The 25,919-nt window shown below is 39.5% G+C and overlaps 2 protein-coding genes across 4 annotated transcripts in view; one reads left to right on the top strand and one right to left on the bottom strand.

Moving 5' to 3' along the window:
- Window positions 1-5,065: 5,065 nt before the first annotated feature.
- On the bottom strand, window positions 5,066-13,915 carry LOC112555113 (choline-phosphate cytidylyltransferase B-like). 2 transcript variants are annotated; one of them, XM_025223325.1, is made up of 9 exons: window positions 13,789-13,915; window positions 12,511-12,628; window positions 10,110-10,215; window positions 9,597-9,713; window positions 7,342-7,493; window positions 6,823-6,905; window positions 6,555-6,693; window positions 6,023-6,211; window positions 5,066-5,647 (listed from the first exon to the last, which is right to left on the bottom strand). In XM_025223325.1, exons 2-9 carry the CDS (start codon window positions 12,616-12,618, stop codon window positions 5,447-5,449), a joined length of 1,095 nt encoding a protein of 364 aa, XP_025079110.1. In that variant the 5' UTR covers window positions 12,619-12,628; window positions 13,789-13,915; the 3' UTR covers window positions 5,066-5,446. The 2 variants fall into 2 exon arrangements, with proteins under 2 accessions (XP_025079110.1, XP_025079111.1); XM_025223326.1 differs by lacking the exon at window positions 13,789-13,915 and adding an exon at window positions 13,386-13,693.
- Window positions 13,916-24,109: 10,194 nt separating this feature from the next.
- Window positions 24,110-25,919, top strand: part of LOC112555115 (serine/threonine-protein kinase 25-like) — a 34,698-nt gene continuing 32,888 nt past the window's right edge. For both annotated transcript variants that reach the window (XM_025223329.1, XM_025223328.1), the window contains exon 1: window positions 24,110-24,376. The gene's annotated coding sequence lies outside the window, so the exon portion shown is untranslated. The remainder of the gene's footprint in view (window positions 24,377-25,919) is intronic.

A 25,919-nucleotide genomic window follows, 5' to 3' on the forward strand; every position in this document is an offset into this window, starting at 1 on the left:
TCCTCTTTTCACTCTGCTGGGGAATCAACTGTTGACAGAAGACAGCGGCAAGCATTCCCTCATCCAAATATTTTACGATACAGAGTCCAGCACTCCACTAGTTAATCAACTCCTGACAAAATGACCTGCTCGTGAACTTTGAAACGTCGACGATAACGACTAACGAAGCCTGCTCCCACGTGGAATCACGTGCAAAGGTTTGTTTTGTGCTCGTGCTGTTACCGGCAATCCCCATTCCATTTTCACTCGAAGATAAACCGTTTACACAAACGTAGGCGCGCCTCTGCGTGAGGGTGGGGCAGATTGACAACAACAACAAATGAAAGAAGTGTAATCAATGTCAAATAGCAATTACAGTAATTTGCTAAGATGACGTGTTCTGTTACAGTAGATTGTATTCCGATTATTTTGTCGTTGTCGCAGTCGGTCATGCGTCCCTTGGCTGGTAACGGTCGTTGGGAAGGGGGTGAAGCGCATGGGTGGACACGGCCCCCCCCCCACACTTTTGCCTATTGCGGTCCAGCAGGATCACATGACCAAGCCAAGCCGTCGCTTGACTGTTGTTCTTTTGCGGCAACTATCCATGGAACCAGTCATCATGTTCATCAGATCGTTATCGTCTTCTTAACCGGATCCACACTCTTGAATACGTATCTATACTGGGCAAGGTTGTTTATGAGGCCATATACAAAAATTAAACATAATTACATAATCAAAAAGAAATATTGGTTAAAAGGCCCCTTAAGGTGGCAAGGGTGAAACTGTTCGGTTATGAAATCATTGGATGGGATTTCAACAATGATCATTTAAAGCTAAGTAATAAAGGAAATCGAAGAATATTCCAGGTTTGCTTAATGTCAGGCAACATGAAACCACAGAATGAACTCTTGTTTCCGCTTGCTGTAAATATAAAAAGGCTCAACAGACTAAGAAGCATAAGGACATAAGTGTATTGATGATTAGAGTGCGGGGATGTTTTCTACTGCAGCCTACAAATGATAATTCAGCAGACTTCTTCATTAAGTATTAAATTTGGATGGACAGAGGGATGAATCTAGAGTTGTCTTAACTATTTAATATTGATGAATGGTTCTACTCCAGAAAGTTCTTATTTTTCAATCACCTTCTCTCCCTTCATAGTACAAGGTTGTAATTTGCAATAAAATAAAACTTTATTGCTCCCCAGGGACAATGCAGGGTAGTGCTCTTATTGCGAGTACGAGGATCAATAAAGTTATATTGTATTGGCAAAGGTTCTTTAGCCTAAGTATCTGTAGTTCCAAGCACACTTGACTTTTGCAGTGTCTGTGTTCTGCTTAGGAATCAACATAAATATCACGATTTAAAAATACGGAAATAAGCCTAGATTGTGTTCATTTATCATCTCATTGTTCCAAGAAAATCATGAAAACGAGAAAAGAGATCTTTAATTTTTTTTTATTCTTCCTTGATTGGACAATTCAAGAAAAGTTGGGTGTTTTTTTGGAAGCACCAACATTCTCCTTAACAGAACATGGATGCGAGAAAAAGTTTGCAAACCAATGCCCAATTGTCATAATGAAAAAGATCTCTATAAATGCATAGGTACCAAACCTTTAGGTATTAATTAATGAATGCCGATTTTATTTTCAAATCAGGAAAAACAGCTGTAAATGTGAATGTGCCCAAATCAGAGGTTTTTCCCTTTAGTCATTTTACTTTTTTTTTTTTGCAATTTGAGAATCTTTATCATCTTTTTTTGCCTTGAAGATTTGATTTCAAGTTTTGCTCCACTGTGAAGTATATTTCTAGGAATAGGAGAGCTAGTTTCCGTTTCATCTAATCTCAGTGCCAATCAATTTTTCTTTTGCATGTAAGCAAAATATGTGGTTGACATTCACTGTAGTTTGTGGCCAGAAACACAAAATAAAAGAAAAAAAATGTGGTCCTTCAGGACTAAATCCCAGGGAGAGGCCGCAGAACAGAAAAGCCTAGTCATCAGCTACTACATGCAGAAGAATGTATGCAGGAACATTTCATAAAATCATGACCAAAAGCTTAATCTTGGCACTTCTGTAATGCCCTGTGCCTTCTGGCAGTCCATGTACCTACAAGCATCCACATACACAGTGGCTGACATCAAAAAAGTGATCGCCTCCTCCCAAAACATACTCTGACACCGATCTCTAAATCAGCAACCAAATGTACAAACCAGTGCATGCTACATATCACAAGAATCACAGTCAGAAAATGTTTTGAGATCACGCAGAACTGCAGCAGCCCACTATTTATAATATTCAGAACCTAAAACTTTTAAATATTCACTTCAGATTTTTTTTCAGATGTAGTGCAAATAATGACAATGGTTTCAAATCCTCCTTACTAAGATTTGGCAGACTAAACAACACAATTTCAAACTATATAACTACTAATACTCAAAGTAGCCTTTATTTAGAATTAAACCACCTAATTTTAACATAAAAAGGCAACAATGTAAGATTTTAACTCTCTACCAAATAACAAAAAAGTGCTGATGAAATCTGCACTACATCCGTGTTTTCTAGAGATCCAGTGACTATCCTGTGAGAAAATAAAATAAGCACAGATGTCTAAAAGTGATAAGCATCCTTTAGAAATAAGCATGGTGTGAAAAAAACTACTCCTGCTGGTACTGAATATCCAGACATCACTAGCCTCTATCCACTTGACAAATAGCATCTGTACCTTTTAGATTTGACAAAGGTTGTTAGGGTCTGCATAAATTTACAGTTCTTTAAAGGTTTTCACTGGTCAAGATAGTGGTACATAAATATTCAAGTTCATGTATTTACACTAAAATGAGAATAATGGAAGTAACAATATTCAGCAGAAGTCCATTGTTCTCAGTGAAGACCTAGCATATGTCATGCTGCCTTGCCTAGAGCTTCAGGAGACCAGATGCACCCAGAAAATAACAGAAAGTATTAACTCGACTTTCCTCTAAGCATCATGTTTACAAAAATGCTCTGTGAAAACATGGTATTATTTCTGTTCATAAAAATATTAAAATATGTTAGTGCTTCTTCCACAGAATATTTTTGACTTGTTATAGGTTTTCTTGATATGATTTTCCATTAGCTCTCTGGCCAATAAGCATTTACTCAATGGCAGCCAAAAACAAAATATCAAAAATGTGCTTATCGTAACATTAGAATGACAGAACCTCAAAGCTGTATATGCTATGAAACCACAGTGGTATCCATCTGTTCATTAAAAGGGGGTGTTTGATGATTTTTACCCCACATTCAACACCCAACCCTACTCCATACTTGTGCAAATGTTTTAATATCTCTTGTAATACCATTCTTAACCAGGCAAATATTTTCAAAGATTTGACCAAGTTTGGCAAAGATGGGCATGGTGAGATAAGGTAAAGATCGTACCCTACCCTCTCTCCTCCTTTTTGGTCATTTGGGGAGTGAGGTGAGACCACAGTTGTCTCAGGAAAGCGGTGTTGGTGAGCCACGAGCCTATTTTGCAAAGGTAAATTTCAATATCTTCAACCTCATGCTATTTTACCTTTACCCACCTTTCTATGGAACAGGTGAGTTGCCATGCTACAGGCAGTTACTGAACCAGCATGCCTACAGCTTGACCTCCTACTCGTTGTAGTGCTCTAAACACGTATATCCATTGAGTGTTGAAACGATCACAAGTAACTAATGATTTCCTCCCGGGACAATGTTTGCGAACAATTAATAGATATTTGGTCAACAAGATGCTCATACAAAACTTGCAATAAATAAGTGATATATTTAGTCCCAAAGATGACTTCTTAGGAGATATTTCACGAGATAGATTTATCTCCCAGCTCTCTAGAGATTGATTGCTAGTTTATATATGCTGGTTTGCATAGAAGTCTAGTTATAAGCCTTTACCGTCGTCCACACATATCTTTCCGTGCATCATAAATATCGCACTCCTTCTAGAAATATATATCAATCACAATAAATCTGTAATCGGGCATATTTTTCATAATGTATTTCAATAATCTCTCCTATATAATGGGTGATTGAACTAGGAGTCTCTCTCTACTATATTACAGTCGATCTAATTCCAACTTTCTTCTTGCACACGCGCACACACATGAGTTGAATTCCGTCGGGCATATATATCACTATGCATTTTATTCTAATAGCACCCATTCCTTCAACTGAATCTTCCGCTCCTTTTTTTTAGTTGGGTGTATGTAGTGGTTAGAGTTAATATTACATAAGGATGATCTGACCTCAATTCTAATTTTATTTTAGGGCAGTATGATGTTATCATTGACATAATATCAGTCAATATATCTTAGTTCAGGCGCCTAGTATGCAAATATATTACATTTTGAAATGGAATATAGATATAAGAAGCTGGATGTGTTAAGAAGACATGAAAAAATCCATTACGTTGCAATGAGGGCGTCCTATTTCTGTAGATGCAGTGTCATTCTGAAACCACTATCGATATATCGGTATTTACAAAAATCTTTTCCATTCATAAAAGTGCAAATAAAATTAACCTACTCCTCATCACTCCAATATAATAACAATCAATTATAATAGATCAACTATATCGTATGTCTTTGTCAGGTTTTTACATTGAATTTAGACAGATAGAAAGGAGATTGCATTCTTAGAAGGTGCCCGAACCGCGAAAAGTTTACTTCTGCAAGGCATAAGAAAATAAAGAGTGCAGCCAATGGAAATGAAATATTTAACGGAGAGATTTAGAATGCAGTAAAAAATCATATATTCGCATATCACTCAAAAAGTGACCTTAAGGAAAAAAATTTATATTATACGTTAAAAACAGAAATATATATCTTAGCATATTCTCCATAAAATTAGCAACAATAGAAAATGGCCAATGCCAGCAACATGCAGAGTCTATCCAACAGTGAATTTCAGCACAAAGCATGTCCCCAGATGCTTATGGGTCGGTCTGACATTACTTGAGCATATTCACACATGCCCATTCACACACTCAAACACATATACCCATTAAAATGATCATAACAATGTACAGACCACAAATTTATCTCCATGTATACTTATAATGCTGCTTGAAATAAAGGTTGATGCAAATAAAATAAAAATAAAAAAAGAGTGAAGCCATGTTTTCCCAATACTGTTTTATATAAATAATAGACATTTACAAGCAAATTTTACAGCTGGATCCCACAGAACTTACATACATCTCCACATAACATTCCCCCACATTGAGGTTGCTTTAAATGGTGATAATTAATGCCCCATGAAAATTTGGTGGAAGCAGTCAGTTTATTCTTCTCTTTCTACCAGACTGAACCCCAAACAAGTGACATCTACTCCTGCTAAAGTACAAATTAACATGTTTTGCTTCCTTTTAATATTGCTGCAAAATCATTCTCTAGAAAAGGCCCATAGCTGTGGTTTACATTAAGCTATACTGTGAATGACGAGTTCTACTTTCCATCATCTTGATAATCTTCATCATCAGTGAAGTCATCAGCACTCAGTCCAGGAGAATAGCGCCCTCTCTTGGCAGGAGGGCTTACATCAATATCTTCAAAATCTGTTGGTGAAGGTGAAGAACTCCGAGGAGGGCTTCTTGATGGGGAGAGAGCACGTCCAATACGCATTGTATTCTCTGTGAACCACTTGTTCTGAAGAAATACAAAAGTACTTTAGCCAAATACAGTGAAATCAAAGAACAATTTTAAAAGCTTCATAGATTTTTTTCTTTAAAAAAAAAAAGAGAATGAATGAACTACAAATAAGAAGCAGATGCCGCTGGTGCCAATGATTGGCAGCAGGCACTTGTTACACATTGTTTTGAAGACCAAAACTGTTCATGAAACTTTAAATGAAAATAGCAATCCATAACTTCAATCCTCCAATCCTATAATGGATAATTTTCTAGTATCAATATACGTCAATTCCATGCACATCTGACAGAGAAAAGGCTAGAGACATTGCAATAATCTGTATTCTTATTAAATGCATATTTATGTTATTGAAAGGTCCTCATTATGTCTTACCAATTTTCCATCCTTGCCAAACATATCAACAAAATTGCCGATAAACTCCTTGCTCTTCTCCTCCCATCTGTGCAAGAGAAGATTGCCACGGTCCATTGACTCTTTCCATGATGCAATAAACTCTTTGCCTTTGTCTTTCAATTTCTCTTCCAGCTTTGTATAGTTTTCTTTGATTTTGATGCGTTTGGCCTGCAATGAACATCCGTTCACTTATATCTTCCCTCATTTCCACAAATCCATCCCATTAAGTTTTACATTCCCCTAGCACCAAACTGATAAGTACAATTCTGCTCAGCAATAGTTGACATATCATCAAAGAATCCACTAGTAATCTGAGCTAGGTTCTAGGAGTGTTCACATCTCTTGCCACAAATCCCAGAGGGAGACCTTCTGAACATATTGTGGACAAGATGCTGATGATGCAACGCAGCACAGAAGTTTTCCATCTGAGTCGCACTCTCTACTTCCATTTAATCTGGCTACACATTTGAAATGGAAATGCCCAGGCACTGGTTCAGTGAAAGGCAATTACCTTCATATAGCTGACATTTAGGTCTTTGTGTGAATAGCCACGGGCCAAGTTACGCCGCACATAGACATCATAGTCCTTAATAATTCTTGTGATGACATCTGTGGTTGAAATCCCTTCTGTTCGTTCAGTTGGCAAAAACCTGTAGAAAACCAAATTTAAAGAGTATATAGGACTGAGAGAATCAATAAAACTATTGTTTAAACAGTTTTCACAGGCTCACCCCATGCACACACAAACACACTCTCTCAAACACCAGTCTGGTACTCACATTCCACGTTCCTTGACAAACTTGTACACATCATCCGCTGAGCCTGTTGTGTAAGGAAGATCATCATGAGCAACAAAATCGATCTGCAACAAAATAGGACAATAAAACTCCCTTCTTGTTTATTTTAAAGTTGCATCACAAGTTGTCAGCATTACTCGCTTACACTACTGACATATCTGAAGTTTCAATGTCCAATGATCAATTTAAAGGGTGAGGACAAAATATGATCTTGATCAGGAATTTAACTTGCTTGATCACTTGCGTGTACAGCTGCTAGCAAATGGAAAAGGAATTTGTAGAGCTTTTAACTCTGAGCTTTTAACTCTCTTCCTGGGTTCGCTGGTGAGGTGTTGTTGCGGCCCTGTGCTCCTCAACGAGTAGCAAGGAATAAACTAAACTGTTATTGTGTTTAGAATTACTTTCCAAAAACATATGGCGCCTGAGAACAATATGAAACAAGGGAGAAAACACTTATCTTCATTTGTCAATGATTAATGAAGCAATAACATGTTTACAAACCTTGTGCAACGTTAGGAAGTCCAGGTCCAAAGTCCAAGGTGCATCAACGACAACCTCATCCACATAGCGACAGTGACGTACACCTTCATAGCGTTCAAACTCATTCATTACAGTCCTTCCTTTCTTTTTATTTGTAAGCTCGTCACTGCACACTGGAAAAGTTGGTGAACTCTGTGAAGTGCTAACACATCAAAAACCCTACAGTTTAAGCCTAACTCCCACTTGGCATTCTAAATGAGCGTTACTCTGACAATCCTGCTAGGGTACGATCTGCTCAGTGATGCTAAAATTGACATGCTAGTTCTGAACACAAGTAACATATAAGTAGTTGAACACTTTTACCCAAAATCAGAATAACTTTTATTTAAACAAGACTATGGGTTAGCGCCAAGGAGATTTAGAGACACCAGGAAAGAGTTTTTACTTGATCATGGGATACTGGATAATTCTTCCTGTTAGTTAGTTATGCCCTTCGCCCCTCCTGGTGCATAGGCCATCGACGACCGCCCTCCAACGCCTCCTGTCCTGGGCTACCTGTCACCAGCTACCCCATCCAAATCCGGTGAAGCTTGGTGTCGGCGAGGTCCCGTCTCCAGGTGTTTCTCGCCTTCCTCGCTTTCTCTTTCCCTGGGGGTTCCATGTCAGCGACTGTCTGTGACGTTGGATGTTGTTTTCCTAGGGTGTGTCCTAGCCAACCCCATCTTCTCGCAGGATTTCCTCCTCTATGGGCTGTTGTTTCGTTCTCTGCCAACAGGTCGTGTTGCTTATTTTCTCTGGCCAGTGAATTCTGAGGATTCTGCGCAGGCACTGTTCACAAACGTTTGGATCTTCTTCGTTGTGCCCTTGGTCGTCCTCCACGTTTCTGCTCCGTATAGCAGGACTGACTTGACGTTGGAGTTGAAGAGACGGATCTTTGTCGTGTAGCCTATGCTCCCGGAGTTCCAGACCCTTCCAAGCTTTATGAAAGCGCCTCTTGCCTTGGTTAAATTCTTGTCTTTACATCCGCGTCTGTCCTCCCTGTATTGTCCACCACACTCCGAGTAGTAAAGGTGTCGACTTTCTTCTAGCGGCTCCCCATCCACCTGATGGGCTCTTCACAGTCAGTGTTGACCTTTTCAGGATCTTGGTCTTGCCCTTATGGATGTGTAGCCCCACTTTGTGCCGAGGCTGACTGGATCTCTGATGTCTTTTCTTGCATCTGTCGGTGGCTGTGGGACAGGAGTGCCAGATCGTCTGCAAAGTCAAAGGTCGTCTAGTTGGTTCCACAGAGTCCACTGGATTCCATTTCGCCTTTCATTGTGGCTTGCTTCATCACCCAGTCGATTGCGATCAGGAACAGCAACGGTGAAAGCAGGCAGCCTTGCCTGACCCCTGTCCTCACCTCGAAGCTTCTTGTTAGCTGTCTTTCATGCACTACTCGCACGTCATTCCCTCATATGAGTTGCGGATCAGGTTGACGATCTTCCTCGGGATGCCATAGTGTCTCAGCAGTTTCCACAGCGTCTCTCGGTCCACACTGTCGAATGCCTTCTCGTAGTCCACGAAATTGACGTAGTAGAACTCGCCTCTCTACGTCAATTCTTCCTGTTGGTGCTTATTATTTTCATGTTCAGTGTATGCACGTGATGTTATGTGTTGTAAAAGGGATTACCTCCTTTAATTCATATGCCCTTTAAATACAAACAAGAATCTGCAGCACAAAATTAACCACCTCACAAAACTAAATAAAGAGTCTGTAATGAATCTTTACGCAGGCTGAGTCAGGGGAACAAAATAAAATAAAGTTTGAACCTAAGGAACCAAAGATTTTTAAAAGAACCCAAATCTCAGAAGTAAATGAAAATTTTCCTTTTAGTAACCTATGGTGAAAGGATGGCCAAACTCTATGAGAATGAGCAGACGAGCAGCTAAATAACCATCAAGATCAAAATGCTGTGTTGGTCAGGGGTGAAATAAATCACTTAATTTATATGTCAGTTTTTTATTTTTTATTTTATTTTTATAGAATTTAGTGCAGTGATGGCTGCATAACTAGCTATGCAATTGTAGCAGACACTTGCAATTTATTTTACAGCTTTGTGTTTGTGTGCCTGCATTTTATGTTTGCGGTATAATTGTTAACACTAGTTTTAGCCTAGTTCAAACACTAGTTTAAACACTTTGTGTGAAAATGTCGTTTTTTGCCATGGGAATGTGTGTGATGTAAGTCGAGAAGAGAAATGTTAATGGGTGGTGCTTGTAGAAAGAGAACTCACCTCCCACGATGAGATAAGTGTTTGGAAAAGCCATCTTGGCCTGCATCAGCTGTCGAGCATGTCCTGCATGAAACATGTCGTAGATGCCATCTGCATACACTCGCACTGGCCGGGACACTGCAGAGAAAATTATATATTTAATTAACTTAAAATCAGAAGGCACAGAGCTCTGTAGAGAGTCACAATATAGAGAAATCGATTTGTGGAAAGCAAATAAAAGGAACTAAACATCAGATGGTTCTGAGAGATGTAATGGCATTTTGGTCTGTTCTCATGGTAATGCATCTGACCAACATCAACAGTAAATATGAAAGTTTATAAAGAAAAAAATGTAGTTTCATTAACATATCTAAACTAAAATGAACGGCAATTTGTAGTTAACTGTGTAGTATTTTCACAGACTGATGTACAGAAAAAGGCAGGAAAGCACTAGATCTTTAATAAACTAAAATCTGTAGAAAATGTTCTCTCTCACACACACAGATGCAATCAACATTTATATCAGTTACATACCAAGTCCCTTCTTTGCATCTTCAAAAGAGATGCGAATTGAGTAGTCACAGGCTTCACGATTTTGAACTGCCAGCGATTCGTAGTGGTATGGTGCAGGACCTACATTCTGCCAAACATGACCAAAGGAGTAATTAAAAACACCAAAAATTCAGCAGCACCACTTCTGATCAATACAGAAATAATGTTACTATGTACACAACCACAGAAATATTGTCACAGAGATTAAAAAAATGTCATGGTGTACAGCCACAAAAATGTTTTCATCCAGTCCCCTACCACAGATGTCACTTGTTACACTGCTTTTGGCAATCTTAGTATTAAGAAATTAACATCAATTTTTATAAATGATAGTGCTCTTTTCATCCTGTTTTCAAAACAAACTTGTTGACAACAATTATTATATTAGTAATTGTTATTATATGTATTCAAGAAAAAGTGACATGTGATATATGCAACTTTTCCTCAGATTGCACCCATTTAATAGCTCACATAGCATCCACATTACAGCCACACAAATGCTACCATCACAGAATTAACCAGATCATGGGGTTGTCCTGCATCATGACTCCCATTTTATGGTAACCACAATGCTTCACCCTTGGGTCAATGTTCCCAACAGCCTTTAACCTCAATTGATAGTGAATATCTGAACATGTACTTTAAGCTTTACTGGGGTCAAAGAACATCTAACCCCATAATCAGTTCAGCATTTGCACTTGCAGTGTATTTCTATTTCCTAAGTTACCTTGGGTCAAAACTCAAGTGCTTAATAATTTCATACTGTTCTTGGAATATTGCACACAAAAAAAAGGGGGGGAGGGGGGTATTTAGCAGAGACAGATATTCTGAGCAGCTATTTTCACCCTTTTAAATATATGCTCAGTTCTTTGTGATTGAGTACAAAAGCGTACTTAAATTTAATGCTGATGTCTGATAAAAAAAAAGCCTTCCTGGTATGATAATGAATCACACACTACAACATTAATCAACATACTCTGGCATCTGACTGCTCATGTCTCTGCACTTTTAAGTTCTGATAATTAACATGAATTTATATGGTGCATCATTGCCCTTATGAAGGCGCTTAAAAACGAGACATGGACAGCTTACAATGAAAGGAAGAATGAACAACAGTACTGAAAAGTAATAGCAGACAAACACAGAAGACATAAGTTTTGGGTGCACATTTAAAGGATTTGATGGTGGCTAGGTGGCAGATATGAAAGAGAAGAGCGTTCCACCATTTTGCTGCACAACAGCTCAAACTGCCAATACATGTGCTGGTGACAGGGATAGTTAGCTCAGGGACATCAGACAAAGATTGGAGTTGTCTGGCTAAGATGGAGGGAAAACTACAAAAATAGGCAGGATAGGAGAAACTCCAAAAAAAAAAATCAAAACATGTCAAGCTTGTACTAAATGCGGGCACAGATGGGTAGCCAGTGCAAACAACAAAGGAGAGGGGTGACATGGTCTTATTTTCTATATTTGAGCACCACACGTGCAGTGAAATTCTGTACTTGTTAGAGTTTATGAATAATGTACGGAAGGCAGCCTGCAAGGAAGGAGTTACAGTAATAAAGCTTAGCTAGAGCAAACGCACAGATACAAGTGTTAGCATTTTATTGAGAGAATGTGGCAGATGGTGCTTATCTTCAATGCTCAATGTATGAGGAGTGTCAGATAGCTGTTACTTGTTTATCAAGAGTCATTCAGCAGTAATGATAAATCACTGAGTTCTGATAGATGACGTAAATGTGGTATTGGTTTTGTTCACACTGATGTATTCAGGCAGATTGATGCATGACAATCAATTTCTTCTTGTTTTATTGTCATTAAGTTTCAGTTTGCTTTGTGCCCTCCAATCTTTGACATTACTAATACAAGTTTCTATAATTTTGATAATAGAGTGATATGTCACTAACACAGGCTTCTTTAGCGCTGATAGCAGAGTGAGTTGCAATCAGCAGGTTGGAGCAGTACAGTTGTGTGTCATAGCATATGACTGATGAGAAACATAATGAGACTGGATACATGATGAAAGTGGTTTTGTGTACAAAATAAGCAGAATGAGGCCAAGAACTGAGCCTTGGTGGATCCCTGCAAGAAAGTGAAGGAGGACGTGATGTTTGATCATCAACGAACACAGCCTGGGTCCTATTAGTCAAATCAGAGTTGAACCATTCTAGTGCAGGTTCAGAAATTCCATAGAGGATGTTAAGTCTTGGAATAAGCATAAGGGTCGATAGTGCCAAATGCAGCAGACATATCCAACAGAGTTAAGGCTCATACCTCTGCACACAGGCTCTCAAACACAGCCAAGATATTTTTATGTTGACATCATTAAGACACAAAGGTACATATTATAGATTTACTATTGAGGCATATATTATTGACTTACTATTTCAGGTTGTAGAGAAAGTTTGCTGATCTGGCGACCATTATGTGCACGCTTTCTACCAACAGCAACTTTTTCCATTCCCTTTTCTACATCTGCACTCATGGCCATTTGTGTTTGTCTGCCACATAACAGAAATTTCATATAATTAGAAGACAATCTAATTATTTTTTTCATAACCAGAAACACATGAATAAACATGTATATATATATTGAATGCTTTTTTAAAATAGGACAGATTACAAAAAAAAATCAACAATGTGACTATAATTATATTTTAATAAATGCAAGTATTTACACTTTGAAGTATTATCTATAACTAAGCTTATAGGAAAATATGCAATAGTAATAATATACCAATTTGTGACACAACAGTAAAATAAAGAAACATTCAGTGTATCTGGCTCTGGTGTGAAAGGCAAGGCTGGTTTGAGATCTTAATAAATACTAATCCTTCATTTTCACTCTTATACAGTTTTAATGCACCTTGTTAACTCTTCCTTATTGAGTTATTGTAATAGTTTTAAAAACTACAAATTTATGGTCCATAAGTAGTACATCTCACCTGAGTCTCTGAGCACAAGACAAAGAGCGAGTGTTGTATGCTGGGCCATTGTTCATATTAAAATCTGTTCTGCTTTTAATTTTTTTTAACCTGGAGTTTTTAATTTGTTCATGTTTCTCTTCGCATCCTTATGGGTTTTCTAACTCGGTTCTTTTAACTAACAAAATTTGATAAGAATAGGTTTCTGCTAACAAGCATAGCTTCACTCAATCACTGACAGCCTCTATTTTAAATCATAAGATGAACATGAATCGATTCTACCCACTCAGCATATTCCTACAACAATCTTTGAACGAAGCAAGCTGTGTACTACCTGTTCACAATAGGCTGCGTTTGGACAAGTCACATCTGAGACAGCTTCGACGACCTCCAGAATCAAGAAAAATTATTGGTGCGCGCTGTCGCCTTCCCTAATCGTGCACCACCGGACACGTGCTTACTTAATATATACTTACCACGAGAAATAAAACCCAGTGAGGTGATCATGCCGTAGGTTTAAAGGTCATGATATGTATACTTTGAGATACCGATCAAGCAATCGTCCTATCATTTCATTAACTTTCTCCGTATCTCGGTGTCTGGTTTTGTCCAGTTTAACGCTGCATCAGTTAATTCTTAGGAATCAGAACGTAATTAATTGATTAAACGATTTTTCACTTGTTGTAATTTCCTCGTTGTACAAATTTATACTCAATGGGTCTACGTTAAACTCTCACCTCAAGTTTCGGGCTGTGTGTCAACTAACAGCGGTGATCAACAACAGTAACGTTTTCATGAATCACCTTAGGAGGCGGATGTTGTGACAGTGTGTACTTGTGTACTACGTCATCAACTCACGTGTTGTGGTGATGTGTCAATCGCTCCACCTGAAAGTCCGTGGCCCCACCCTTCACGCTAGTGACAAGCTTTTAAAAAAAAAAAGTCAAATAAATAAATTAAGAGAAATAATGTTATAAAACTAACACAAAAAGAGAGCGGGGTGAAAATGTTTTCATTGACATAACAGAGCCTCAGGAACTTTGTCTCATCCCTCAGGATAAACTCAGTTCTACATTCTTAAGGAATCTTAGAAAACAGCTTTTCATGTAAATAAATACCACAACACGTATAAAATATTGTATTTTATCAAAAATTGTTATCGAACCTTTGTTGGCCACGTAGCATTTTTTTTTTTAATTTTATTTACTTTCAATAGCAGGGCTTCATGGTCAAGGGAGAGAACTCACCTGTACTGTGGACAACTATTCTGCTGGTGATCCCCCTTGTAATTGTAGCCTATTATTATATTTGTTGCGATGATTTTATGGAAAAATATCTTAATATTACACTTGAAGAAAAGTTGTCCACTGCTTAATTACTTAGACTTCATCCTGAAAAATAGTTTGCTGTGGCAGAGTTCTTGTGCCTATGCCCAAGGTTTATCACATCTTGAATGAAAGCGAAAAAATATATAAAAAATTCACTGATTTTTTATAGATGGCTTAATTTCTTATTTCAATATTACATTTTCAGGTAGCGAATACAGTAATCTTGCTTCTACATCGCGGTTTTAAGATATTGCAGGTCAGAATAAGAGATTAATATCGGAGACACGGGGCGGGGAAGATATAATAGGATCGTGATGTTTATGGTTTAGAACTATATAGACAAACTTGGAAATGTTTATACATTTCAAAATATCTCGGGACATGTCGAACTGACAAGGCTGAAAATACACAGACTTTAAATCAGCTCAGCTGATGTAACTTTGGTTACTGTTCGACTGCAAATGACGAATGACCATTAACTTTATAAATCCTAGTGGGCAATTATAACTTGGGAAGTGTTACACCCACACACACACACGCATGCACACAGACACACAGAACAAGTGCTAGTTACAAGATAAGGATAAGGCAAGTGACACATAGAAAACACAACACCCACCCACCCCCACATCTTACATCTAGACCATTTTTAAGACAACATCATCCTTGGACCCGATGTCGGCGCCTGGCAACATCTCTTGCAATGTTCTTCCAGGATGCTCTCTGGCCAAATTTCGACCAGTCTCTGATGCAGATATAAAGGCCATTATTCAGAAAGCCAAGCCAACAACTTGGCAGCTAGACCCAAAGCCCACGAGCCTTCTTCTTGAGTTCTTAGATATTTTACTTCCTGCCATCACAAGTATTGTAGACGTCAGCTTGTCATCAGTCTCTGCTCATTCAAAGAGATGCTGACTTGCTGTGTGTGAAGAACGGGAAGCAGAGGTGTGGACCCGCCCTTAAACTGTGATTGTGCTGAGACAAAGAACAGCTGGCGAGCTTAAGAAGAAAGCAATGTGGAACTGGTTAAGAGGTGTCGAGCAAGGAGCTGATAGCAGCCACGGAGACAGTGGGGGGACTACGTACCTGACTGCAACCTGGTGGCCGTAGCAGCATGGATCAGCGCAGTGCCATAGCTCCAGGCTCATCGGTGCGTCTTCGTCCAAAAGAGTGGACCTCGCCACCCTGGGGCAGCCAAGTCGACCAGTGGAGGGAAAGTCGTCAGAGGTTCACCTTTACCCTGATACAGTTTGAAACAGATTTTCCTTTCTTTGCGAGGTAGAAGCGGTGGGACGGTCTAGCCTCTGCCTGAAGTATTCAAGCATCCTTAAAAATGGACTGAGATATACTGCTAACAACTTTCGTTCTGTTGATACATGTTCACCTCATTCACACGACGAGGAGACAAGTACAACACGCTAGCATTCGTGCGGACTGACACGCTCACACAGGTAAATAAGTTCAAAGACAGATTTATTTATGTTATTTACACATATGGCTAAGACACTTACCTAGTCTACTAAAACCTAGCACCTAAGTACCTAACTCCCTGGGGTGGGGGTTGAGTGACGTGAGCCACTTTCCAGCATGACCAAAGCACCTTGAGGCAAAATGCTACTTCTCTCGTACTCAGGGTGGTCAGAAGTGTAGTCACTTCTGAGGACCGAATCTTGAAGTAATTGTCCCGGTAGTCCAAAATGTATCAGTCAACATAGCTGGTCAGATGAGGCAGAGAAAAGAGTTACATGACTTTAGAAAACGCACCACACTCAACACTTTAGAGGGATCAGTAGCCACCAACGCATTCATCGACAGGTAAGTAGGGTGGTGACGTAAAGTGGGTGGGCGAACAGGGCTTAATCGGTTAAAGTTAACAGTCAAACCTTGTCCCGAGTGTACAAGAAAGAAACAGCAAATACACAATGTGAAAATAAAAAAAAGTGGCATTGTATTAAATACTATATTTGGAAGCTGCTGATGTCGCACACGAGTAATGAAAATGTCGGCTGCGTCGATTCATCTGCGTGCGAAAACGTGTCTAGAAAAATGCTGTAGGTATTTAGCCATTTGATACTTTCTTTCATATCTGGAACATTGTGAGAGGTACTCAATTTTGAAAAAAGAATGACATGCCGTAGTAGCATGGACGTATATAGACAGGGCGGGATATTAGTTCGTGGTTGCATTGTCACGACTGTGTGTAAATATATCTTCCTTATTTTTTTCTCCCTCCGTTCACATCACCCGTTGGATCCATTATTACTTTTTCCCAGTTTGTCAGTAAACTCGGAGTGATTTTCAACCTTAGTACATTGTATGATTCCTGAAGGAGCCACTGTGTGTTTGTGAGAGAGAGGAGAGAAAGAATTTACATGTGTGAGTTTTTGTGAGACAGCTCGACCTCTACAATTTGTAGCTAGCACGCAAAGACTGCTGTATACATGACACTTGACCCCAGCATCATCAACCCCCCTGCTTCATATTACCGCAAAACATACATAAAAAGTACATATCCAGCGAATAACAGATACAACTGATATGAGAAAAATATCGCTAGGTAAATAAGGTGTTTTAATTGTATTCTAATAATTTCCTGATTAGCGTAACACACCCAGTAAATTCTAATACAAGTGTTATTCATTTCGTAAGTTTACCCTAAACTGTGATACACACCTTCCCTCCATTTACAAGCCCCACCAAGGTGCAAACGATTTGGATGGGAAAGAGATAAAATACAATTACGGGTGGAGATCGATAAAGGCCGGGTGGGGGATCGAGTGCTGTAGCTGTCATTCAACCTAATGTTCAAAATCTCTGGGCACAGTATGTCTCTAGGCACTAGCAGAAGGTGAGTAGCAGTCACCAGCCTAGTGGGGATCCTTGGGTCACAAATGAAACCTATGTGTTGGCCATCCACGTAGCTCTTTGTGTGTTGCTGGTCCGTGATCACCAACTTTAATCCTTCGATATAAAGGATAGATAAAAATCGAACACGCATGCTCTCTCTCACACACACAGTAACGCTATTGTAAATATTGTTGATGTTATTTTATTTATATTTCTCCATTGAAACAAACCGAAGGGAATGCTCTCTCTCTCTCACACACACACACGTACGTAGCCTACCCTTGAGATAAAATAGCAAAAGGTGGGTCGATGTATGATATACCTACACCACAGCTGAAAATAACTGCAAGCAAACCAAAGGGAAAAGCCAACGATAGCAAAATGACTCATCCTTTGCTCGAAATTAAAAGACTTCGATGTAGATATCATCAGCGCACCAGCAAGCTATTTATCACCCTCGTAAAGAAGATTCTTTATAACTGATAATTCATTTATTATTTATATTCAAAATGAATATAACTTAAAATAGATTCGAGGAAAAAAAATTCAAAACAAAAAGCTGAATCGAGCATTTCAAATCTCTTTTTCTCATCTTTCGAAAGAGAATTAATTAATTCTCTGTTCTCATGCTTGGTTGATATTCTTCGTGGTCTGGTCGTGAACTTAGCCCACAAATTTCGCATATCATCCTGCCTGGCTCACCACTCCATGGGGTTGAAATGAATGCACCCTTCTTGTATTTCCCACCCGCCAGTCCAGCAGACGACACCGTGCGTGACTTTACTACGGTTGAGTCGTGTTCGCTCGAAAGAGCAGATCACATCCGGGTGGGGCGGGTGAACCACTCCTGTCTGCTTTTGAGGGTTGAGTAAATCACAGGTTACAGGAAAAGATAAGAGGGTGTGTGTGTGCCACGTGACTTAAAAAATAAAACAATTTTGCCTTTTGGTGGTGGTGGGGGGTAATATGGAGAGAGAGAAGAGGGAGGAGAGAGGGATAGTAGGAACTAAATAAAGACGGTGCATTTAGATGGATTCATTCAACATAACATAAAACTCAGTCATAAAAGGAATTAAAAACTTAACACATTCTTTGAATCTTCGGTTACAAAAGCAATGTCAAAATACAATGTCGGGATTCTCTGACAAGCTACAGTTTGTGTAAACATTCAGTACTGTTCTCTGTCCATAAGTGTTCTTTGCAAACATAATATCGCCATAAACTAGGATAGGATCATAAAGGGTCACCATTTGTTTATAAATTCAACCACTGTTGACAGAAACTGGCTTTAACCAATCCATTTCTGTGGCGATTTTAGAACTAAGGTTTAAAAATGTGAGAGAGTGAGAGAAAGTGAGAAAGTGAGAAAGGGAGAGAGAGAGAGTGAAGTGTGTCTACCAATCGATCGATTAATTAATCAATGTGCGCTATTCCCTACAAGCATACATCTGATTATGTTGTGATTATGAGTTTAAAAAGTACTGTGGCTCAGCAACACAGCTGTAAACACGTGGCCACAGTATTATCAGTGCGGTGACTGGTGTGGTCTGACAACAGCTGGTAATGTCACCCCCAGGGCGTCAGCAGGCTCAAAGACCCCCCAGCCACACAACCTCAACCACCTACCCCACCACCTTCACCCCACCCCGTCCTAAACAAATGGCGAACTATGTTGTGTACATCTACGTCTGCACAACAGCCCAAGGCTTCAATATACGTCAGGACAAGATGACACAAACAAAGCCAATGGTAAACAATATCAAACTGCGCACAGGCAAGAAGTCTCTGTCGGTTTCTCATCGGTGACAGTTTTTTTTTTTCTTTCGTCACCTTTCACAATCCTGCTTCTATTTCTCCCTCCCTCTCTCCCCCCATCAAGTGAAAACTGAACATGCTATTCATCAACTGCAACTGAAACTACAAAGAAAAACAAACTGCGAGGCTTGAGGATCAAAGTGAGCAAAGTCAGTTTCTTTTTATTATTTATTAATTTTATTATTTATTAATTTTACTGCCATTCACCTCACTGACACTTTCAAAGCTATATCACACATCTAAGGGTTGTGGCGCGTGGATTAACATTTTTTTAGTCCTTATCTTGAAAGAGAGGGAGAGAATTTTTTGTTTTGTTTCTCGGAATAACCGGATATTTATTATCTCAAAGTCTTTTAGAGGGGAAAAGAATAGATCATATCTGTTACCTCGAGAGAGAGAGAGAGAAATACTGGAAGTCGGCGCACTTATCTCGAGGCAGTGAGCGGTCAGTGTGCACTCACTGACCTGACAGGCCCGGCAGATAGATGTCACCACTGTCAACTATGCAGGTGAGGTGTTGAACGTACCTTTGGCCGACGTTTCGGGTGGAATCAGCCGGGTGTACCGGGAAGTCGATAAGTGCCTCTTCATCGCCGCCACACGTGTGTTCTAACCTGCAAGTGTTACACAATCAGGTGTTATCAGCTCGTTCAAAAAGAACTGCAGGGAGGTGAACCACACCCTGATGTATGGTACACGAATATCTTCTATGTGGTGATGTCACCTGCAGGTGGGCCTTGCCTTCACATGCTCATCGCGGAGTTAAATGCAGGATGAACAAAATTAACGAAAGAAAGAAAATGAATAAAAATATATAAAAAAACAACAGGGAAAGAATGAACGAATAAAAGGAATGAAAGAAATGGAAAGGAAAAATAGAAGGAAGGAAAAAACTTTGAATGATGGATGAGTGAATGAGTATGTGTCCGAATTTTTTTTTAAAGCTTTCTCTATTGTGTGTTGAAAAGATTTGATTATGGACAAAGTGCGGTATAAAGGCGTCACCGCTAACATCAAAAATAGAATTTCTCGCCACTTGGAAAGCAGATCCTGTTGTTACATGGAACATAAAACACTCGCTAATCGTTTTATAGTTTAGTGTAGCCGAGTGGTGGGTTATGGTGTAAGTAAGCAATCTTTCTCCCACACATGCGCAACGAGATGCAGGAAGAGAGCAGGCAGATGTATTGAATGGGCTTAAGCAAATGCCACGGCTGCATCCCCTACAGAAAGCTTCAACGTCGATAAAAGCGGCTTTAAAAGTGCTGCAATCGTCTCTCCCTCCTTCTACTTCGTCCCATTGTTGGTATGGCAGGGAAAGTGCTTCCACCTAAAGGTGATTTCGCACTATGAGGTTATCTATTAGTTTGACCAACTGTAAATAGTTTTAAAGGCTCCCTCAACTTCTATTGGAGCTCTATTCATGTCTAGTTTGTTGACCTTTTACAAGCTCTTGGAGTTGATTTGGTCGTTTATAGATATTGATGAGTTTAATGTTAGCGCTTTAGGCCCACCGACTGATTGATTACTTTGCATTTAAATATGTGTATTTACACAAATTGGCTCTCTGCATGAGACACACCCTTGCTGAAGGTATCTCAGGTCGCAAGTGTAGCTGATTAGAATTTCCAATACGGATCTTCTTGAGGATCCGCGATACCAGGGAAACAAAGGCAGCATGGCGTAATCTCGTCAGGTAACAGGACATGCAGTGCCTCACTCACCGTGCAGAAGACGACTATAAATGGAGTAATAAATACCCTCATGGCTGTCCGCAAGACCCTACTTTGAAGTTGGACAAGAGGTTGAACAAATTAACCTCACGTTGGAAATCTTTAAAAGTTATTTCTGGGTGTTGTAAGTGGGTGGAAGGGGCGATTTCTTCTCCTCCTTCCATTTAAATTCCTCAAACCACCAGACCCCCACGTACTCACCCTCTGTGCAGAAAGGAAAATCATGATTCACAACAATAGGTGTCTAGCGCTTTTCATCAATAAGCGAGCAACGACTCATATCTTTTTCTCCTTCCCTCCTCCTCTCCTCCCGAATAACTTGTGTCAAAGCTGACGTGGTGATACTCACCCTAGGCCATGCCTGTGAATCATCGTTACTCGCGGGAACCGAGATCCGACCGGCCAGCCGGCCGAACAACCAGCTGACCGACTGTTTTTCGCTTGACCTCAGCGCCACAGTTCGAGACCCGGCCAACATCTGTCATTACAGCGAATCACGATGATGATGATTGCAATGAACTGCACGTTCGTCGATTGTCGGCGAGGTGTGTTCGAGGAATTCTCTAGCGCTGAGTCAGGTGTCGTCAGTGAGGAGGAAAGTAGCTGAGGCATGGACGTGTATTGGTGGACAGATGTCTGTGTGCCGAGACTCACTTTTGGCCTCTTGCGAAGTAATCCACTGTTAGTCTCGGCGAGCCGTAACATAGAATGTGAATAAACCGGAAGCTACATGTCGTCTCAATGCCTCGTTTTAGTAGTTAATCTGAAATGTGAATAAACCGGAAGCTATGTCGTCTAATGCCTCGTTTTAGCAGTTAACTGGAAAAAAAATCGTCTACCAGCAGTCCAGGGATATTAGTTCGTGCTGAGAGTTAATGAGTGTCGGCGAGTAAATGAGAGGGTGAGAGAATCAGTGAGTCCGAATAAATTTTAGTGTCATGGTTATGTCATGCTTCCTGTTGGAATTTCGGAGGCTTCACAACAAGCATAAAGCAACCCTAAAACCCATAAAGTATAATTGAAACATCCAAAAGCTTAAAAATCATCATTCCGACATTTTTACCATCTATGGTAACTCTCCAATGTTTCTATAAATATAACTCTTAAAGTCGAAATGGGAACCGGCATTACATTTTGTCTAAGAATTGTGTCTCGTTTTTCTGTGGTTTTTCTTTTGTTTGTCATGCATGCAGCTTAAGAAGCTTAAAAAAAAACTGTCTTCACTGGAAGATTTCCGTTATCTATAAATAACGGTACTGTCGCACTACACAACTTGGCTGACGTCGGTTAACATTGACTATATACATTTTCCTTTTTATCTTTTTGCTTTTCCAGCTTCTCTGCGAGTTTGGCCGTGTTTTCAACGCCATTGTCTGTGTCAATAATCTGTTTCTGAAGCTGTGAAAAAAAGAAAAAAAAAAGACAACTAATTTACCCGTCAATCTGTCGACGCACTGCTCTAGTTCTAGTGTTATTATTTTCTCAAGACTATGTAAACACAGAATCGATTTCCTGATCTGGTATGTCATTGTCTTTATCATTCTAAATCCTTCAGCTCCGTCTAGCCTACCTTCAGTCATTCTTCCAGTAACGTGTTCCAGGAAGCTCGATTGTCCAACGTCAGCGTGTAAAAAGGTATTGAAACAGTTTTACCACTACTAAAGCTCCTTCAGTGATGAACAGTAGAAACAAATGTAACACTGAAGTCTAGAATATAGGAACAGGGCAATAATATATAAGGTATCTGGAAGCCAGTACGTACAGTACATCCCCACGACGGACTTGGCAAGCCTGGACACCAAGAGGTCACCAGTAACAGTAAACAACACCTGCAGTGTCACGGAAAAGCGACTCCCTATCCCAGTTCCCATATCTACTTCCCCACTTCGCCCCTCACATCCTCCGCTTCCCCGTATTCTTCTACATCCCCATCCACACACAGTGCAAAATTGCCTTTAGGTGGAAGCACTTTCCCCTTCCAAAGACAACAACAGAAAAATGGATCATAGCTTTAATATTGCTTCATTGAAGGTCTACTTACTTTTCACCTTTCCTGCGTGCATGTTGGTAACTGAATGCAGGGACAACGACTATATATAGCTCTACGAGATTCAAGCCACTGTATTGAATTCGGGGTCAATCTTGACTTTCTCGTGTTCCATCCACTCCCAAAGACAGTCCAGGCCCGAAAGATCATGAGGACTTCACTCACTTCCTGCGCTAGTTTTTCTCGTTTCACCTTTTAGTCCTTACATTCAACGCTATCAGGAGGTAGACAAATCGTTCTACAAATATAGTTTCCATTTCCATTGGCCATAAGATATCCCTGATATCCCTATACATAGTGCATGAGTCACGTACGTGTGTGTGTGTAGAAGTGAGCGAGAGTTTATCATACAGCAGTTCATGTCGGCAGTGTAAATATATACAATTACCTGTTGATGACCATTGTGACATATGTTACTGTATTCTGCCCTGAATCTAAGCAAAAATTAATGTCTCCTGACAAATAAACTGAACGGAATTTAATTAAACTGAATATTGTTCTTTATCTTCTTTCTTCTTATTTTATATCACTGCAAGTTGTACTGTAATGGAATAAATTCTCGCACCCGTACTTTTCTTTGAAGTTGGTATATGCTGGCCAGAAGCAGCATCTCGTTTGCTTTCAGTAGAAGTGAGGGATGGGACATTTCTACGTACATGACATGCTTATATAGATAAACGCTGAAGTACCCTATCGGGATGCGGCCATTCACTGGCACATCTATGGACTTAGCATTAATTAATGCAGTTAGTCGACTGACTGCACATTTTGATGTAACCTTTCTAGTTCAATAAGCCTCATTCACCTGTAGAAGTTGCCTGACACTAAGTAAACATGAGAATCCGACAGTGAGCGCAACTCCATACTGCAGTCCACCTGAAACTCGTTCTCCATCAGCGACAACACGACATCTTTGTGGATTTGAAGACGAAACTAAACGACCACCAACAACTCCCTCCCTCTAAATCATGCCACGCAAAGACGCGCAGGAGTTATGCGTATAAACACCCGACCCGAGGACCTGGCATACCTTGCGGCGATATCAAAGCGATGGCATTTCTTCTCACCTTTACGACATCGTGCTGCGGTCACGTATTGAAGACTACCTGTCACGTCATTATACACATTTTCCCTCAAAATTACTTTAACGTCCTCAAACTTGAATGGTTAAAGATATAAACAGTATTAAATGGATAAACGCAGTACCTTTAGAAGGGGTATCAATGAACGCTATGAACATTTTCGCACGAATCCTCGTGAACTACTTCTCTCAGCGGAAGAATATCCTGGGTGAAAATAGGACACACCCTAAAGCAACATGGCGGTAGTTGTTGTAAGTTGGCAGGCTGTGTTTCACCGCGAAGATGAACCGCTCCGAAGGCTTTGTTGATTCCGTAATTGCAAGAAGGATATATTCAAAGACTTTACATTTCATTCAGAATATTTTAAAAAATCCTGAGAATTTGTGAGAGTGAAGTTTGCGGTGATCTAATTCGAGCTAAAGTACAGACCTGCAGTACAGCTGTATCGGAAAGTGTTAACGTTTTGAGGACAGGTATGTACAGTCTCAGCAAACATTTTTCGTTGTATAGAACTGTTGATATCATAAATGACACGATCGGTGAATGAGATTTATTAACAACTACACCAGAGACTTAGGTAAGACGTGTATTTTTAAATTAAAGGCAAGTGACTGTAATTTGAATGAGACTGTACTGGGACTACTCAGAAATCTGTAGTCTCTCTTAAAACACACGAACTTACATACACACATAAACATTCGATATTGTGTCAAATGATTCACAGCTGTGCGTGCTACTGTTAACATCCCCAGATGGGCCCTAGGTCACATCATTGTTCAGTTGATTTGTCAACAGAGTTCTGCAGCATGATCCGACATCCTGTATTGACCCGGTTTCTTGTCAGTTATTTTATAGAGCAGCATTTGGGTACAGAGATGATTCTGTCTGCAACACTAACTAGTGTTGGAAACAAGTATTAAAAAGCAAATTCAAACAGAGACAGTAACAGGTCTCATAGAACCGAAGCATGAATTTAATAGCTGATCCCACCAGTGTCACACTTAGTGTTCATTTGTTTCATTTTTTGTGAAGTCACTAGTCTTATTGTTTTATGATGTGCACAATACTAGCATGTTCATACCATAATCATTGTTTCAAGTTTCTTGTTAAGTTTCCATATATTTTACTCACAGTGAAACATTTTTCAGTTTTAAAATTGGTAACTGAAATATGCTCTAACCATTTTTTAAGTATATGGAGCAATGTGGTAAACATAAGAGAGACCATGTATTTGTGTTTTTGTATATCACACGTGCATGTATGTGTGTTTATAGCTGTGCATGTAAATGAAAGAGAGAAAATGTGTGCTCATACTCATTAATCTAAAGAATGCTGGTCAACAGCTTTAGTAGATGCAAATTTATTTCCATTGTATTTCGAAAGTCTCAGGTAGTCAGAATTATAGACAAATATGATAATCAAACAATTAAAATGTGTTATGTTTTCAGTAAATGCAAAATATGAAGAAACATCAGCAGTGTTATAGTGCTATAAAGTTTCTGAACAGTTAAGAATATATCTGACTTAACCCTTTTTTTTCAAAGCTACTGTCATAGAAAAGACTGATGGTGTGTAGCAGTTTTATTTTCCTTGAGTACAGCTCATTGATTTCAGTCTGCAGCCTTGCCATTGCATGTAATCTTCATAAGTCAATAAGTTCTGATTGCTGTTGTAGAAAAGGAATTAGTCTGAAGTTGAGACTGCTGATGCACAGAGCTAAACTGTAAGTTATGGTGACGCTGATGTGACACTAGAAATAAAATGGTGTAGAAAAGAAGAAAAGTGGTGCAAACACAAAATTAAATCCAGAAATAAATAAAATTGCGCTTATAGATGAACAGATCAATATTCACACGAAACTTCACTTAGATTAACATGAAAAAGCGACAGAGATCTAATCCCCTCTAGCCAGTTAGGTAAATGGACATCACTCTCCACCATACTAGTCCGTTCATATGGGCCATCAGGGGAACAATTAGATAAACCAGTGGATGGCAAGGCTTGCCTTTGGTTGGC

The sequence above is a fragment of the Pomacea canaliculata genome, linkage group LG14, assembly GCF_003073045.1.
Source record: "Pomacea canaliculata isolate SZHN2017 linkage group LG14, ASM307304v1, whole genome shotgun sequence".
Lineage (NCBI taxonomy): Eukaryota > Metazoa > Mollusca > Gastropoda > Architaenioglossa > Ampullariidae > Pomacea > Pomacea canaliculata.

Bases quoted from the DNA above. Each gene is read 5' to 3' on its own strand.
- LOC112555113 (XM_025223325.1), bottom strand. From the start codon at position 12,618: ATGGCCATGAGTGCAGATGTAGAAAAGGGAATGGAAAAAGTTGCTGTT. The intron at 10,216-12,510 runs GTAAGTCAATAA...CATGTTTGGCAG, and splicing joins TTTCTCTACAACCTGAAATA to AATGTAGGTCCTGCACCATA. The intron at 7,494-9,596 runs GTGAGTTCTCTT...CAACTTTTCCAG, and splicing joins CACTTATCTCATCGTGGGAG to TGTGCAGTGACGAGCTTACA.